A 17,855-nucleotide genomic window follows, 5' to 3' on the forward strand; every position below is an offset into this window, starting at 1 on the left:
GACATGATAGAGGTATTTAAAATTATGTATGGCGTAGAGAAAGTGGACAGGGATAATTTTTTCTTGCTTTCTTATAGGGCTAGAACCCAGGGTCATCCCATGAAGCTGATGGGTGGGAGATTTAGGGCAGATAAAAGGAAGGACTTCACACAGAGCACAATTAAATTATGGCATTCACTACTGCAAGACGTCGTGATGGCCACTAACTTGGATGGTTTTAAAAGGGGATTAGATGAATTTACAGAGTGTAATGCTGTCAATACCTGTTAGTCTTGATGGTTATATATTTCCTCCAGTATCAGAAGAGGTGTGCCTCTGTCTACTGGTTGCTGGGGTGCGTGAGCAGGAGGGTGCTGTTGCACTCAGGTCCTAATTGTGGGCTTTCCATAGGCATCTGTTTGGCCACTGTGTGAACAGTACTGGAGTAGATGGTCTCACCATTCTCCTTGATCTTGCTCGCCTGTTTGCCAAACTCTGCAGCCCAGCAGTCTGTCTTACCTGCCCTCCCACTACCATCCCAATTTCCTAGGCAGTGTTTCCTATGCCAGCTTCACTCATGAACTGTAGACTCTAGGATTTTCCAAAATAATCACTTAGAATTTATCAGACTAGTAGTCCAGTATGCTTATATAGGCTTCCCTCTGATAAGTGGTGATTAGAACCTGGGTGGTATTATGCCCTTAAAAATTATTGGTGACTGAACAATTTGCTAGATTGTAGAGTCACATTTCACATACTGACACTGCTTTTATGAAGCAGGAAAGCGTCAAAGGCTGAGTCCTCCGGGTGTCTGTAGTCAAACAGAGCAAATGATCTGCAAGTGAAAAGGCCTTTATTGTGCAAATGGATCTGTTCACCAGCAGTGGTTTTAAGTTGCAGACCTCCTTATTCAACTAGCACCCTAACTCTAGAGAAGCCTGCCTGCCCAGGCTACCCTGATACACAAAATAAGCTGCCTAAAGATCTCTTGCTAAAAGCACTACAGTCAGCATAGACGTTGTTGCAGTTCTGGTGCTGTCCAGTCATATGAAAGCTGAGGGGCTTTCCCCGTCACATCCTCAGGGAGGCTTTTCCAGCTGTAGCTTCTTGTGATGGGTTAATCTGGAGGACTGCCTCACTTCTTGGAGTTGTTGCACCCTCTTGGCCCTGCGTTGGGTCCTTGCATTGGACAATTCCATCTCAGCCCCCCCCCCCCCCGCCCCGCCGGGACTTGCTGTGTTCCCACCGCTGGGGTGGTTGTGGATGGGCCTGCCTCCAACTGATTCCCTTGCACTTGGTTGGGCCCCTCGCGGTCTCCCTGAATCTCTATCTCCTCCCTCAGCAATTTGTACTCCTCCCCTTCAGACTCAGAGTCAGTTCCTATGGTTCTCTGTAGAGGTGCTGGGCCCAATCCTGTCAAAAGAGAGTAGCCTAGTGGCACCTGCACAGCCAACTGCTGTTGTTAAAGTCATAGGGTTTTGCCATTGTTTTGTCCATGGGTCTGCTTCAAACATTTGGGTAACAAGTAATCATTTATTGCACAGTAAAGGAAATGCAAAATGGTTCTCAAAGTCATGGAATCCTCTAAACTTGGATTGGGAAGCAAGTATAAGGAGACCACAAAATGCACAATTAACTTTTGTTTATAATGGACATTCACTGCAGAATAGACAGCACCAGCTTATTGCATTTATATAGAGTCTCTCTGTGCCAAGTACTTGCCAGATGGTGTTAGAATAGGCTGTGTACAGGGAATTTAAGAGTGTATTCTGCATAGCTCTAGTGAGAGAAAATGGAGCAGGTGGGGAGAGACTGCTTGTCTTGATGGTAGTAAACAGTGCAAACATTTTTCAGAGGCTTTTGTCCAAAACACCTATCAAACGTTTCCATTAGTAATATGTAAATCCTTATCAGCATGACTTTTTAGGAAGGTTGGGTCGCATATAATCATGGAAGAGGAGCCATACAAGTTTTCTAGAGTTTACTGCTGTTTGTCCAGTCTGTTAATATAAGAGCTGCATAGCAATGTGACCGTTGAATACTCCTTTAGATTTTGTTTGGGTATAATCCTCATTTTGTATGTGTGTGGTCTCCTTCCCTCCATGTTCCTTCTGTTTAAAAAGATGTGGTACTTGTGGAGAAGTACGCTTATTCCATTTTTATTTCAACACCTAGCTACAAATATTTTTTAATATCGAATGGTGTGTTTGTCAAAGGCCATTACTACCGTTTGCCACATTCTGTATTATTTTTGTTGTTTTAACAAATTTGTCCTGGGTGCAGCAAGGGATAGGGGAGAAATCTGATAACCTGTTGGCATGTTTTAGCTGAAATTGCATGTAGTGTAGTAATATGGGTACAGTTACAAAAAGTTGCAATAATAGGAATAAAATTGGACTTTGGCTCCAGAACTCTTACAGATGGGTGCAGAATTTAAGCTTGGGTTTGAACATGAAGTCTAAAATTGTGTCCTGGATATGTGCATGAACTTTCATTCTGATATCTCATTCTCTAAGGCATATATTGCATCACAATTTATGTTTTGTATTTTTCCTCCCCCTACCTTTTGAAAACAAATTGTGTGTGAAGGGGTGGTTGTGGGAGGAAGTGTTCAAACCAGATTGAAGATTAGGTTTTAAGAGTATGTGCCGCATTTCACTGTGATCTCTAAATCACCAAGTCAATATTGCACTGCAGTATGTTACGCATCCTCCCCCCCCCCCCCCCCGGCACAGGAAACAAGTATCGAGGCTGAGCTGGGTTTGTATTTGAAATGCAGAACGTTCTGAATGGACACACCAGCTTTCATTCTGCTGTTTCATTCTTCAGTGGGAGATACTGTATTGAGATATTGTGGTGTGTTGCATCTTTCCTTCGCCCCTTAAAAACAGGTGTGCAGTCAACCTGGGGGTTTGTTCTTGAACTGCAGAAAGTTGTCCTAAAAATGCCCATCAGTGTTCATTCTGATGTCTCAGTATTCAAGGGAGATATCAAATTGCATTGTCTTTTGCATTCATTTTCCATCCTGCCCCTCTTTGAAATGGGTGTGTGGAGTCAAGTTGGTATTCTGGTTCTTGCTGATGATTGGTGCTTAACTGGCATTCAAATGGTGGGCAACTCTCGTAAATACCATTGGATCCCCCGAAGGCATTCCTTGTAGACAGAGAGTTCTCTAAGAATTTACATCTGTATGACCCTATGAAGTAATGGATTAAAAGATGTAGACTGAAGCCTCTTTTCTGTGTATGTTTGGGCATTGAAGTGAAGTGGAGGCTAAGGGAATCCTGACAGCTTGCCCGCTGTTTGAAGAGGGAGGCGGTCTTGCTAGCCTAACTTAAGGGTGGGAGGTCCCTCTCTTGTCATGAGGCCTCTGAGCACAGCTTTTCATGCAAGGCCAATTGGGTAGACCACCTAAGTTCTGCCCCTGCCTTCTCTCTCTTTGCTTTGTGGCTGGCATCTATTAGGTCAACCTCCTGTTCGCTGCATCTCACGGGGGGGTTGTGTGTGTGTGAGGAGGGACCCTCAAGCTCAGCCATCTGTACGTTTGTAACCTGAGAAGCAGGCCTACTCATATCTGGACTAGCCTGGGAAAACACCTTCCCCATCTCTGATAGTTCTCCTTCAGAATCTGAACTGCTGTCCTACTCCCTGTGCTCAGAAACACCCCTGACATTTCCGAGCCTGATTCAAGGTACTGGTTTTGACCTATAAAGCCTTACATGTCTTGGGACTGCAATACCTGACGGAGTGCTTCTCCTGACATGAACCTGCCTGGGCACTACACTCATCATCCAAGGCCCTCCTCCAGGTGCCTCCTCCGGGAGGCTTGGAAGGTAGCAACAAGGAAGAGGGCCTCCTTGGTGGTGTCTCTCTAGTTATGGAATGAACTCCCCAGTGAGACCCTCCTGGAGCCAACATTGTTATCTTTTTGGCACCAGGTTAAGACTTTCCTCTACTCTCAGGCATTTGGCAGCATATAAGGTTTCTAATCAGGTCATGCAATTTCTTATTGTTGATTGTTTAAAATGTTTTTGGGGAGGTTGTGTGTATGTGTGTCTGCTGTCTGTTTATATGTTTGTATGTAAACGTTTATGTCATGTACAATTACTGTGTTTTTAAGGTTTTTAATCTCTGTAAACTATCCAGAGAACTTTGGCTATTGGTGGTATAGAAATGTCATAAATGAAATGGGATGAAATAGTTGGAGAATGCTGATCTAGAGGATATTGAAAAGACTTGGAGAACAGTTTTTTGTTCTAGTGTTAGAATATATATTTTGTTCGAATGTTAGAATATGGAATATTATCCTGAGTAGTCTGGGGTCTTGGATTTCTTCTCCTTCATTTCTCATAGGTTTATAAAATGGGATTACTATTTTTTCCTATATCTAAAAGCAGTGTGGTGGGTCTTGGCCTCTGAATGAACATTTACAAGATTTCATAGAGAAGTCTACCTAGATTTTCATGTTAGATTCAAGCTGAATGCGTGCAAATACTACTAAAACTAATTTGTTTCCATTTTAGAGATGAACGGAACCAGTCGATCATTGTAAGTGGGGAATCAGGAGCTGGGAAAACAGTCTCTGCTAAGTATGCCATGAGATATTTTGCCACTGTGAGCGGGTCTGCCAGTGAAGCTAATGTTGAAGAGAAAGTATTGGCTTCCAATCCGATAATGGAGGTAAGACCAGGAACATCGTTATTTTTCTTTTATTTAAATTAAATCATATTCTTTACATAATATAAATATAGCAGATCTATAAATATATACTTATACCATATAAATATATATACTCATAAATAATTACATTTTCATAATAAATATAGTAAATATAAATAGATTATTTATTTTTAAAGCTTATAAACTGCTCTACATCCACTAGGGATCCCAGGGTGATGTACACAAAATGAAAAAAAAAAGAAATCCAATATAAAACCCAAAAAAGCAACAATACCTTCCATTTTAAATAGGAAGAACAAAGCTAAATAGTACCCAACAATGCATATGGATCTAGAGCGTCCTGAACTCTATTGTTTCAGCATGATATCAAAAGGCAGAATTTCTCTATAAACTCGTTTTCCAGCTGTGTCTCTTCCCTAGTTCTTACTAAATTTGTCAGCTTGATCCATGTATACATTCTGTTAGCTCATTCATCCATTGATGGAGAGTTAGATTTCTTCCAATTATATGATAGAGACATACAAGCGGCCGTTAACACGTAAACAATAATTTCTATATCCTCCTCATGAAGTATATTTTTAACATAAGAAAATAAAACCACTAATGGGTCTAATGGTATTTCATACCTCATCATAGCCTTAATTTCTTTGCATATCGAGTTCCAATGACTTCTAAGTTTTGTACAAGACCAAAAGATATGATGAATATCTGTCCTCACCAAGCCACATTGTCAACACTTGCCTAGGAAAAGTTCTGTTCATTCTCAGGTGGGCCAAGTACCAACTGCACATCAATTTATAGAAGCTTTCTTTAGAGTTCATACATAGTGTTGTTTGAAGTATTTTAACCCAGATCCATTTCCATACTGCCAAACATATCTTTTGAGAAAAATCCTTTTCCCATTTGACCTGTTACTGATTTGTTGATAACTCCATCTTAATAATGATTTTATGCATGCTACTCAGTGTTTCCTTTGACTTATTGGAAAAGATCAGTATTTCAAAATCAGAGCTGTGTCTCAAAGAGTATTTATGTAAGAATTCTTTATGTAAAAATTAGGAACATAGGAAGCTGCCATATACTGATTCAGACCATTGGTCCATTTTGCCCAGTATTGTCAACACTGACTGTCAGTGACTGTCCTGGGTTTCAGGAAGGATTCTTTCCTAGCCATACCTGGAGATGCCGAGGCTTGAACCTGGGACTTTCTGCATGCAAAGCAGATGCTCTAACTCTGAGCTAGGCTTCCCAGGCTGCAAATTGTTCTGGAGAGGATTCTAAGCCGCAGGCTCAGTTCAGGCAGGATGCTGGCCAGCAATTGTGAAAGGAGATGTAACTCACATTCTGAGCACCGTGACATTTGCTTGGCTTATATAGGAACATAGGAAGCTGCCTTATACTGGATCAGATCATTGGTCCATCTAGCCCATTATTGTCGACACTGACTGGCAGCAGCTCTCCGGGGTTTCTGGCAGGATTCTTTCCTAGCCCTACCTGGAGATGCCAAGGATCGAACCTGGGACCCTCTGCATGCAAAGCAGGTGCTCTATCACTTAGCCACAGCCCCTCTACAGACAAAGTGCCTCACTTGCTTATATTGAAGAACAGCAAGCCTTGCTTGCTGCATTTCATTTTGAGTCTGACTATAGTTTTGATTAATCTCTCTTTCAGTATCTTTCTACATTCTAATAATCTAGCCTCCTTCCAAAATTTCATATTTCCCAACAATCCTTTTGCATCTAATTCTTCATTATAATCTATGGCAGTAAACAGTGATAAACATGGCTGTTTTAAGTCTAATGGAGCCATTTTGACATTTGGGGTCTGCCTCCTTTACTGCCACACTCCTGTTGGATTATGTACCAGATCATTTGCCTTTGCCAAAACCTTTGGCAAAATGCTGGGGGTTGTAGGACTTTTTGCTGTCTAAACATGCATAAGATTGCCCCTTTATTGTTCTTAATTGATTTTCTATTTTAAAAATACTGAAAGTGGCATACAACTTTAAAATCATATCATAAGCCTTAAATAATAGTTAACAAGTGTAGATGATCAAACTAGGTACACTGGTATTCATTTCATGTGGTATAGGATGGCATTAGATTTAGAGGAATATTTATTACATTTATTTAAAGTCTTTTTACCTGGCTCTTCAGCCAGAAGGGGTCTTGGAGCAGCTTACAGGTCAGTCAAACAAACAAACAGACAGACAAAAGACAGTCTTTGCTCTCAGACTTACAATCTAAAAGACACAGCACAAAAGAAAAAAGGATGTGGAAGGGAAAAATAGTGTCCTTCTGATGTAGTATTCTTTACAGGATGCAGACTACTCAGTCAAGATGCAGACAAATTCAATCAAAGGCCCTTTCTTCCTTAACATTTTTTTCTTATTTTAAGCATTTCTTGAAACACAAACAAAAACGGAGATGGCATTATCCGCTCTAATGCAACTTTGGCACAGGTGGTTTTGATGTATTCAGAGATAAGGTAATTCTGCCTGGTTTGCTGTGTTGTGTGGAATTCCAAAACAATATTACTGAATACCAAGTGGACTAACAGAAGGGCATATACTTTCACACATACTTGCCTCCATGCGTAAAGTGATCCTGTATTGTTATGGGGACAGCTTCAGGAAACCTGCCAAAGCCCCCATAGGGCTACTTGCAGATCTGGGCGGCTGTAGAGAACTATGACGACGATGAATTTCTGTAGTGTTTGCAATGTACAATTACAGTTCTTTTCCCCTTTTCTCTTGCCTCAATCCTGTAATGTCAGTTAAGTTGCAAAGGACTTGGTGAAGGTCTCTCGGGGCTTTTAGCCTGAGAGTCCCAAACCTGGTCACTAGGCCATGGAATGAGCAATCATCTGCATTAGTAAGATGATTCAGCATGATGTTACTACTATTTAAAAATCTCTTAAAATGCCTACTTGTCCCTACTGGTTGCATACTGTGCTTCTCATCATATGCCCCCTCCCACCTCCAGTGCAATGGATGCAGGAATAAAGCAAGTGTCATAGAAAGTCTTAATTTTCTAGATGGGTGCCATATGCCACCTTTACATGTAAGCCAATAATTCTGGTTTAATAAACCACAGTGTGAATAAGATGTATGCTGGTGCATGCATGCTCTTTGTTCCTCCTTCAAGCAAGCAGGTATACAGAGCAGGAAGGGATAGTTTTGTGTGATGTCCAAACCTGGGATTATGGTTAAGGCTGCTCAAACAAGCCAGGATTCATAAATCAACAACAAACTATTGGTTGGGCTCCCTTAACTATAATCCCGGATTTGACTTCACACTAAGCTATTCCCTTCCTGGTTCTATCATCTTGCTTGCGTGGGCTGTATGCACCAGCATACAGCTCATTTTCATTGTGATTTAATAAACCAGAATTTTTGTCTTATTGGGATGTGCAAATGTGGCCGTTATGCTTCTCATTATATGCCCCACTCCCATCTCCAGTATGGTGGGTGCAGGCATAAGGCAAGTGACGTAGAAAACAGTCTTAGTTTGTGAATATGTGCCACTGGGTCACTAGCATACCACTATTGCAACAAAAGCACAGGGGGGAAATACATCTTCAGAAGCAGGGTTGGTTGCATACAGTTGTCTTATATATGGTTTTTAGTGGCTTCCCCATTAATGGTTCTTCATCTTTCAACACATAGAGGTATGTAACTGACATGTGGGCATGTGGAACTGCTGGTGCAAGGACATAACTACGGTATTTTCAAGGACCTGTCATATGTGAACATTTAGGTCTGCAACCCAATTAAATAAACTTTAATTTGATTAGTTATAAGAGTTTTAGTTGATTGATCGATGTCTTGTTTGGTTAAAAACAATTCTGGAGCAAGAAGCATTCATTCTTTAATTTTAGATAATGCATGCATGTGTTGGCATGGCAGGTATCATCTTAAAAGAGGCATTCCCTCCTGTGTGTGCACGTGCGTGCGTATGAAAGAGAGAGAAGGGGGAATGCCTCTTAAGGCGCCATCTACAGTTTTTTAAAAAAATAAGTACTTGTATCCAGAATAATATTTTTAACAATCTTCTGGCTGATTAATCAGGGGCACCTTTTCAGTTGATTAACAGTGCAATCCTATACTGGTCTACTCAGAAGTAAGTCCCACTGAATTCAATGGGATGTATGTCTAGGTAGAAGGGTATAGGATTGCAGTCTAGAAGTTGTTTTAATTAAGTTATTAAACCAACATGAAACCTTGCAGCCCAAGCTAAAATCCATAATTACAAGTCAAAGGGCTACCCTTACATTGTGGGTCATGTAATTTCTTGAGATGCACTTCCACTGATCTCTTCTAATGCTGCAGCTGGCTTCTTAAAACTATTCAGTGCTTTCTGTTTTTTCCCCCACAGTCTATTGGGAATGCGAAAACCACACGGAATGACAACAGCAGTCGTTTTGGGAAGTACATTGAAATAGGTTTTGATAAGAGGTATCGAATCACTGGTGCTAACATGCGAACTTATCTGCTAGAAAAATCAAGAGTGGTGTTTCAGGTAAAATGGATGTAAACTTATTATATGGGAGTTACATTGTGAAGCTGTATGTGATGGTCACCTAGGTAATCTAGCACATCCATAGAGGAGGGCAACTAATAGAGGAGAGCCATTTAAAACATTTTATGATGACAGAAGTAATGATAATGTGTCATTCATTCATTAATTCATTACATTTCTATACTGCCTAATAGCTGAAGCTCCCTGGGTGGTTTACAAAGATTAAATCTTAGGCTACATGAACAGAAGCACAGTATCCAGTTCATGACAACTAATAGTTCCAGTCTATTTGGTGCTGGCCAGGTAGCTTCTAGACCCTGTCCATTTCTGGTGTCACATTTTAAGAAATACATTTTCAAATTGGGACATGTCTAGAGGAGGCACACCAGGATGGTGAGGAGTCTGGAAACCAAGTCCTATTAGGAACAGTTGAAAGAGCTGGGCATGTTTAGCCTGGAGAAGAGAAGGTGAAGGGGAGACATGATCATGGTCTTCGAATATTTAAAAAGGCTGTCATGCAGAAGATGGAGCAGATTTGTTCTATGTTTCACCAGTTGGCGGAAATTGCAGGGAAGCACATACTGGCTAAACATTAAGAGAAACTTTCTAATGGCACAAGCAGTTTAATAATGGTACAGACTGCTTTGGGAGGAGATGGGCTCTCCTCCACTGGAGGTATTTAAGCAGAGGATGGATGGCCATCTGTCAGGGATGCTGTAGATGCATCCTGCATTGCAGATCCTGCCTTGAGCAGGGGGTTGGACTAAATGACCTCCAAGGTCCCTTCCTGCTCTGTGGTTCTATGTCTAACTGCTTAATTGTTGATTAGTTACTCTACATCTGTCTAGCATATTAAGAGGAATAAATTTACACACAAGTTCCATAGAAGAACTTAATGTGATGTTTTTGAAAGAGAGATGATGTGGAGTTTCCCTGGAAGCTCACTCGAGGAACTGTGCACATTGGCAAAACGTCAATATTTATCTCTGTTCTTTGTTGTGATCTCCATGCAGTCACAACCACAGAATCTGTGCCTGTGTTTTGGAAACTTTTAGAGCTTAGAGGAGCCTTCCAGCACCTGCACTCAGGTGGAGAAACCTTGTATTATTGCATGCCTTGAGAGAGGGGCCAAGGTGCTTTCCTCAATTCCTAAGCAACCTACCTTTGCCATGTTTTAGTTCACCTGCCAAGAGGAAATGAGCAGATAGATGAGCTCTTTTCTAGTGTCACTTCACATGTATTGCAAGGGATAGAGGGATTGTTCATGCAGTGTGGATACCGTAAAAGACTAGGGGAAGAAGGAAGAGGGCTTTTGATCACTGCACTATGTGCTATATAGAGTGCAAACGGTGGCAGCTAATCCCTCCAGTTCCCCCATGTGGGATACAATGGGAGGACTATGAGATCTCTTTTAAAGATGAACATTGCAGTCACTGACCAATCTTCTTTAGAAAACTTGAGGTGCAAACAAATTCAAATAAATTGATGGAAGTATTTGAATGAATTATTTCATGTTTGTTCCTAGAGATTGAACAGATTCTTTATTCCTTCAGTTTTCATTCACTTCTTTATTAATATACAAAACTGAGTTGTTCATTTCATGAATATTATACATATATCCTTGATACCCTTTCTTTTATTATTTGTATTAAAGGCAGACGAAGAGAGAAACTATCATATTTTCTATCAGCTTTGTGCTTCTGCAGCATTACCTGAATTTAAAACTTTGCGGTTAGGTATGAATTTGCATTTACAGCTTTATATTGTTGGCATCACAGGGCATGTATCAAAACAGCATTACTATGTTTTGAGTGATAGCTTTTAAAGAACTGCTTATGTTTCTATAAATGATATGCTTTTCTAAATTGCATTTGGATATGGCATTTCTCTAAATTTGTTTCTGTAAATGTGAATGAAAGTTACTTCAATGTATGTTCCAAGGCGTTGATATATTTGAACACACAGTATTGGTTTTAGTATTCTTAGTATAATTTAGTATTAGTATTAGCTTTAGAATTAGCTATAGCTACATTGTATCTCTGTGAGGAAAAAATCTAATCTACAACATTAATCCTTCATTTGAAATATGGTCTTGGTTTAGCTGGACCCAGAGAATTCCTACTTCAAATTCCATTTATAATTTCAGTCTACAAGTGTGGGGTATAGATCCCTATTATAAATAAGCAAACAAATAAATAAAAGTACAGTTTCTCAATTTAACTTGGATGCAACTTTATTGGTCTTGCCTGGTCTTATTAGTTAAGAACATGTTTTTGCAGGGTGCATTTCTAATTGGTATATAAAGTAGCTTATGTTTGTTTCTTTAAATAGGGAATGCCGGCTATTTTCACTATACAAAGCAAGGGGGAAGTCCAGTGATTGATGGAATCGATGATGCTAAGGAGATGATGAATACCAGGCGGGCTTGTACATTGCTAGGTAAGTCTCAGAAGTGCATGTGTCTTTTCAAGGCTTTGATATTGTGGTTACTGTCCCTGGTAGTACATTCTTTATAAAATGAATTTCAAAACGATGAACACCTACAGATTGCTCTGCTGCCTCAAATTCATGGCCTACATAGCCTCTAGAGCTATGTATAAGAAGCAATAGGGAGGTATTGTAAGTAATTTTGATCTTTTCGCTGGAGGATTGAAATACCTCTTTATGGGGTGTGAATTCCTGAACCAGCTTGTCTCCGGCACTCTTTATTTATTAGAACCTTTGCTACTCCAATTCTCCATACGAGTGTTGAAGGCAGTTTATAGCATTAACAGTATAATGCTATACATGTCTACTGAGAAGCAAGTACCCCTGGGTCCTTTTTATTTGGGCACTTAATAAGTGTAAGATGGTTATCAGAGCTCTACATAGTAATCAAGGAATGGGCATGTAATAGTTATCTGGTGTGGGAGGGTAAAGAAGTGGGCATGTAACAGATTTGTGTAATTGCTTTTGGATGTTGTAAGATTTCCTGAACTTTTAAAGATTAACAGCGCAGTGTGATATTATTTGGATATATGCTGCATCCTGGAAGTTCTGATATAACAGTAGAGCAACAATGAATACTATTTCCTTATTAACAATTAACAACAAATTGTTGTTGAAGCTATATTCTTAGTTCTGCATAGCAGTTTACAAAGTATAAATTGATCCAAGGAATTTACAATCTAAAATTTGACATGGGAGGCAATAGAGGAAGACGGAGACAGAAGCAAAAGAAAACAAGGGAGGAACATATATTGATTTCAGTTATACATACTTGGCCTTACTTATGGTTGTGTATGGGGATTAAGAGACTGGCAAAACATTTTATGTAAAAAGTGGGTTTAGAGGAAGGGTTTGAGGGAAGGAAGAGAGGTGGCATTGTGCAGTGCAATGAAATGCTAAATGTTTCATGTCTGTTTCTTAGTAATATCTGATGCAAAAAACAGATCGTATCTCACTATACAAACCTGCCTTTTTCATGGATAAATATCTAAGGAGCCTTTTTTGTAGATAAATGCTTGTAGATATTCACTGAGAGATGGGATTAGAAGGCACTGCCCCACACAATGACCAGTACTTCTTGTTATCCTTTTGTCATGCTTGTTCAGATACTTAACTGAACACGGATCTTGGTTTTATCTTAACAAAGGAAATTTTGATTTATCCTCCCCATCCCCCCAATATGACAGGCATTGTTGATTCCTGTCAGATGGGAATATTCCAAATCCTCGCTGCTATTCTTCACCTGGGCAATGTGGCATTCACATCTCGAGATGCTGATAGCTGTACAATACCGGTAAGTTCAAAATACATTGAAAGATGTTACCACTGTAGCACTTAATCTTCCTGGTTATTCTCAGGTCTTCGTGCTGTAGCTGTACTACAAAAATGCCAGCAATTTCCATTTCCCCACTGCTTTTACCTTCTTCTCCTGTCCACAATACCCTGTTAATTTAAAACATCCCCTTCATTTTCTTTTCTTTCTTTATTTGATTTGTACCTTGCCTTTCTGCCAAGAAAAATGGCACTTAAGGTGGGTTACAATCATAAATAAGATTAAAACAATAATAAAACAATGCATTAAAACAGAAACAACAGAATAAAAACAGCACCCGACCCAACCAACAGACCCACTTACATGCCAAAGGCCTTCTTGAATGAAATGGTCTTTGCCTGCCAGTGGACAGGCAGCAGAAAGGGAGGGAATCTAGCCTTCTAGCCTTGGCAGGGAGTTCCACAACCTGGGAGCAGCCACTGAGAAGGCCCTCTCTCACATGACCATCAAACATGCCTCTCAAGGCGGTGATGTCAAAAGAATGTCCTCTCCCAAAGATCCGGGCAGGCTAGTATGGGAGAAGGCAGTCTTTCAGGTAGCCTGAACCCAAGCTGTAAAGGGGTTTATAGGTCATAACCAATATGACCTACAACCAGTTTGAATTGGAAAAGGTCTGCTTCCCTGGAAACAGATCGTTAGCCAGTGAAACTGTTGTAACAAGGGAGTCCCTATAACTGGCCCTGGTCAACAGTCCTGCTGCAGCATTTTGGACCAGCTGATGTTTCTGAACAGTTTTCAAAGGCAACCCCATGTAGAGTGCATTACAGTAGTTCAAATGGGATGTAACCAAGGCATGCGTGGCCATGGCCAGATCAGACACCTCTTAAGGCATCTAAGCCAGGAAGGGCAAGGGTCCAGCACACAAGTGGTAGGCCTCACCTCTCCAAGCATCCTGTCCATACCCTCAGGCTGTACAAATTAAAAAGTATCCATTGTAACTGAACAAGTAGGAGCCAAAGTTACATCCATCGGACCTGTATGGCATCCAAGTTGGTGTGGATATGATCAATTTTATCTTCAAAGCGTTGCAGAAATTGGTCACAATGAACTATCAAGTGGCTCACCTTTTCTGCATGCGGGCCAGAGTGTTAGGCCTCTGACCACTTGAAAAAGTTCTGCTGGGCAACTCTGTGCAGATGCATCAGTGGTGGAGAAGTACAGTTTCTTCGCCGCTCTCAGTGCCATGGAGTAGGCTTTAAAATGAGCTCTAGCCTGTGTTTGATCAGACTCATTCTGAACTCATTCTTCCCTTTTTTTTCTTTATACTGGCTCTGTTAAGGTCACAATAATTTTTTAATTGTTAAATTAAATTCACTCAAAAAATGTGAACTGCCCAGAGAGCTTTGGCTATTGGGCGGTATAGAAATGAAATAAATACATAAATAAAAAATAACATCTTTTAGAACGGCCTTCCCTAGCCTGGTGCCTTCCAGCTATGCCAATGAGTCTTGTTTTGAAGAACATTGAAGAAGCTACGCCAGTGTGTCTTGTTTTGAAGAGCATTGTTTTGAAGTGATTCTTTGTCTTCTTATGCCCACAAAACAATGATCTTGTGTTACATCAGGAAGTCGTGCAGAAATGTAGTTTTCTAGTTGTGGGAATGGCTTCAAAAAGTACAAAAGCAAACGCTTCATTGACTATTTCTATTCCTGAGACTTCCATAGACACGTGATTTGTTTCAAAACTCCTTCACACGTCAGATCTAAGATATGGGAGAGGGTTTTTTGACTGCTTGGGAGCATTAGTATGTGTATTGTTCGTAATACATATTATTTTTCAATCTAAGAAGATTGTTGTCATTGCAGCCCAAACATGAACCCCTCAAGATCTTCTGTGATCTTATGGGAGTGGAGTATGAACAGATGTCTCACTGGCTGTGCCATAGGAAGCTTGCTACTGCCACAGAGACGTACATCAAACCAATTTCCAAACTGCAGGCCATAAATGCCAGGGATGCTCTTGCGAAACATATCTATGCTAAGCTCTTTAACTGGATTGTAGATCACGTGAACAAAGCTCTGCATTCTACCATGAAGCAGCATTCTTTCATTGGTGTACTGGACATTTATGGGTGAGTGCTTTCTGTTTGAATATCTTGATGCCTAATATAACAAAATGAATGTTAGTGATGGCCTTATTAAACAAAGCCTCATGACTTCAGGCTGGTTCACCCATGCGTGTGCATGACTGCAGCATTGTGGCTGGGGAATGCTGAGAGTTGTATGACTTTTTTATGTCTAAACATTCATAGGATTGCACCCTTAGGCTAGAGTTGTGTCTGGTTTGAAGTTGCCTATTCTGTTGGTTCCATTCCTGGAAAAAATATACCCACCAACTCACTCACCCTTTGTCTTTGTTTTTCAGGTTTGAAACATTTGAGATAAACAGCTTTGAACAATTCTGTATAAACTATGCCAATGAGAAATTGCAGCAACAGTTCAATATGGTGAGAGAGATTTATTTTTTTTTACACTTCCACCCATTAACAGCCCATTTTGATAATTGGATTCTCCGGATTGCCGCTGAACTTCTCTTGGGACATGTCCACACCCTCTTCCTTGGATAGGTCCCGGGAATACCTAGTGTAGTCCATCCTGACAGTGCTTCTAATCAGAACTCTAGTTCTGGTGGTGATGTTTTTTCCAGCCATGGGAAAGTGAGAACCTCTTGAATGAGGTACTAGCTTTACTCAGGATGTTCCTTGGGATATCTGGACAGAGATACTGATAAAGTTAACCAGATAATCTTATAAGTTGGATGTCTGAATCCTATTAAGACTGGCACCTCCTCATGAGTAGATACAGTGGTGGGTGCCCACTGGTTAAGGTAGCATAAATGTATTAACAGTCATTCCACTTGGCTTCAGCAGAGGGAGACGTGACACAGCAAAACCATTCCATCTACTCGGCTGGGATAATTGCCCTTTGGCTCCTCTTCTCTCTGTACTGTCTCCCTCAGTGGCCATTCCACTTGGTCATGATATGTTCATGTAATTATGAAGAACTAGTTCCTAAACTAGCTTGTTTGCTGTTCTCTTCCTATCTTTTCCCCATTTTTGTATTGTGTCTCTTAGACTGTAAACCTGAGGGCAGGGACTGTGTTATTTTCTTAATCTTTGTATAGTACTTAGAAAACTCTAGGTGCTTTATAAATGAAATGTTGATAATAATAGTAAAAATAGGTTGTGGAATTGTCCTGGCTTCTCATTGTATAATTTTTTTTACAACTCTTATTTTTCATATACTGAAAACCTTCTTAACTTAGGGTGCAATCCTATGCATGTTTAGACAGAAAAAAGTCCTACAATTCCCAGCATTCCCAGTAATGCTGGGAATTGTAGGGCTTTTTTTCTGTCTAAACATGCATAGGATTGCACCTTTAGTTTGAAGAAGTTACATAGAGAGAGATTCATTTGTCCACTTAAATCTCTACTTAGTAAATTATGGCTTCAGTTTGAATTTATATGTAACTTTATTAAAAGTACCAGGAAGAAAGTAAATTCAGCCAATGAATTTCCTGTTAATTACATTTTCTCCCACCCCACTCTTACAGCATGTCTTTAAGCTGGAGCAAGAAGAATACATGAGGGAAGAAATTCCATGGACCTTGATTGATTTCTATGACAATCAACCCTGTATTAACCTCATAGAGGCTAAATTGGGCATTTTGGACTTGCTAGATGAGGAATGTAAGGTGGGCATTCAAATTACCTACATTTTGTGCTGCAAAGTTTGTTGGTGTTCAGTGTTCTGCTTTGCTTGAAAGAAAGAGAATATCCGCCATGTTAATATTTCATTTGGTGTTTTGTATGCATTAGGAAGAGCAGCTAAGCAGTTATAAGAGGGCAAAATATAAATAAAGCAGCAACAATGTCAGTTTTGTACATGATGTTCAGTGTCTAATTTGATTAGTTTTTTGACCCCTGAAATAGATTTTTCTCTGCTCAGTTTTTGCTCATGTGGATAGGAAATGCATTGTGTGAATCCGTCCATCATCATGGGGCGTAGGCTTTTTTTAATTAGAGACTGACCCTAAAACAAGAATGGGAGGGTAGCTCTTACAAATCTGTAATGTGGTGTACAAATTGGATATTAAAAGAGGTATTCATTGAAGTAAATGGTCTATAGCCCTTATACATTTGTGGTCAGCAACAAAATGAATAATAAATCCCACCATGTGTCTTTGAGTAGCAGGAATTCAGGCAAATGTAAATGCTAAAAACATTATTTTCCAGCTCAACCATAAGACAAACAGATCAGGATAGTTAAAATGTTCTATCTTTCCCTTCTTTAGATGCCTAAAGGTTCAGATAATAGTTGGGCCCAGAAATTATACAATACTCACTTGAATAAGACTGCACTCTTTGAAAAGCCCCGTTTGTCAAACAAAGCTTTTATCATCCAGCATTTTGCAGATAAGGTAAGAATTTCTGTTTTCTGCTTGATTTGTTAAGCTGTGGCCCACGATCTTGTACTTATCCTTTCTGAGGCAGTCAGAGGAACCATTTTGTTTGTGATCCATGGCAGACTGAAAGATTGTGTGCTTGATTTTTTTTTAACAGCATTTTATTTAAGGGATGTTAATTTGAGTCAGAGTAAATATTTCAGTGACTGAAGATTAAATTAAAACATTTCAGATGGTGATCTATAACTTGTTCACAGGAAGGCTGCCAGGTTAATTACACACCATAGAATTTTTGGATAGCTGTATCTAGCTCTACATTGTGGCCTGCTTACGTTAGTGATGTCTGCCTTGGCCTACATGAAGACATAAGAAAGTGAAGTAGTTAAGTTTGAGAATCCAAAATCGATATCTCTAAACTTTGGTAACAGTATTACATACCATGATGGCAAAAC

The 17,855-nt window shown here is 40.0% G+C and overlaps 1 protein-coding gene across 1 annotated transcript in view; it reads left to right on the top strand.

Moving 5' to 3' along the window:
- Positions 1–17,855, top strand: part of MYO5A (myosin VA) — a 128,194-nt gene that overhangs the window by 50,185 nt on the left and 60,154 nt on the right. Inside the window, exons 5-13 of the mRNA XM_084817072.1 lie at positions 4,503–4,659; positions 9,036–9,179; positions 10,834–10,915; positions 11,511–11,618; positions 12,854–12,960; positions 14,805–15,070; positions 15,364–15,445; positions 16,552–16,692; positions 17,293–17,418. Of these exons, the coding sequence (XP_084673198.1) occupies positions 4,503–4,659; positions 9,036–9,179; positions 10,834–10,915; positions 11,511–11,618; positions 12,854–12,960; positions 14,805–15,070; positions 15,364–15,445; positions 16,552–16,692; positions 17,293–17,418 (1,213 nt within the window). The remainder of the gene's footprint in view (positions 1–4,502; positions 4,660–9,035; positions 9,180–10,833; positions 10,916–11,510; positions 11,619–12,853; positions 12,961–14,804; positions 15,071–15,363; positions 15,446–16,551; positions 16,693–17,292; positions 17,419–17,855) is intronic.

Source organism: Heloderma suspectum, chromosome 11, assembly GCF_057233095.1.
Source record: "Heloderma suspectum isolate Gila_16-S chromosome 11, 16-S_ref, whole genome shotgun sequence".
Taxonomy (NCBI): Eukaryota; Metazoa; Chordata; class Lepidosauria; order Squamata; family Helodermatidae; genus Heloderma; species Heloderma suspectum.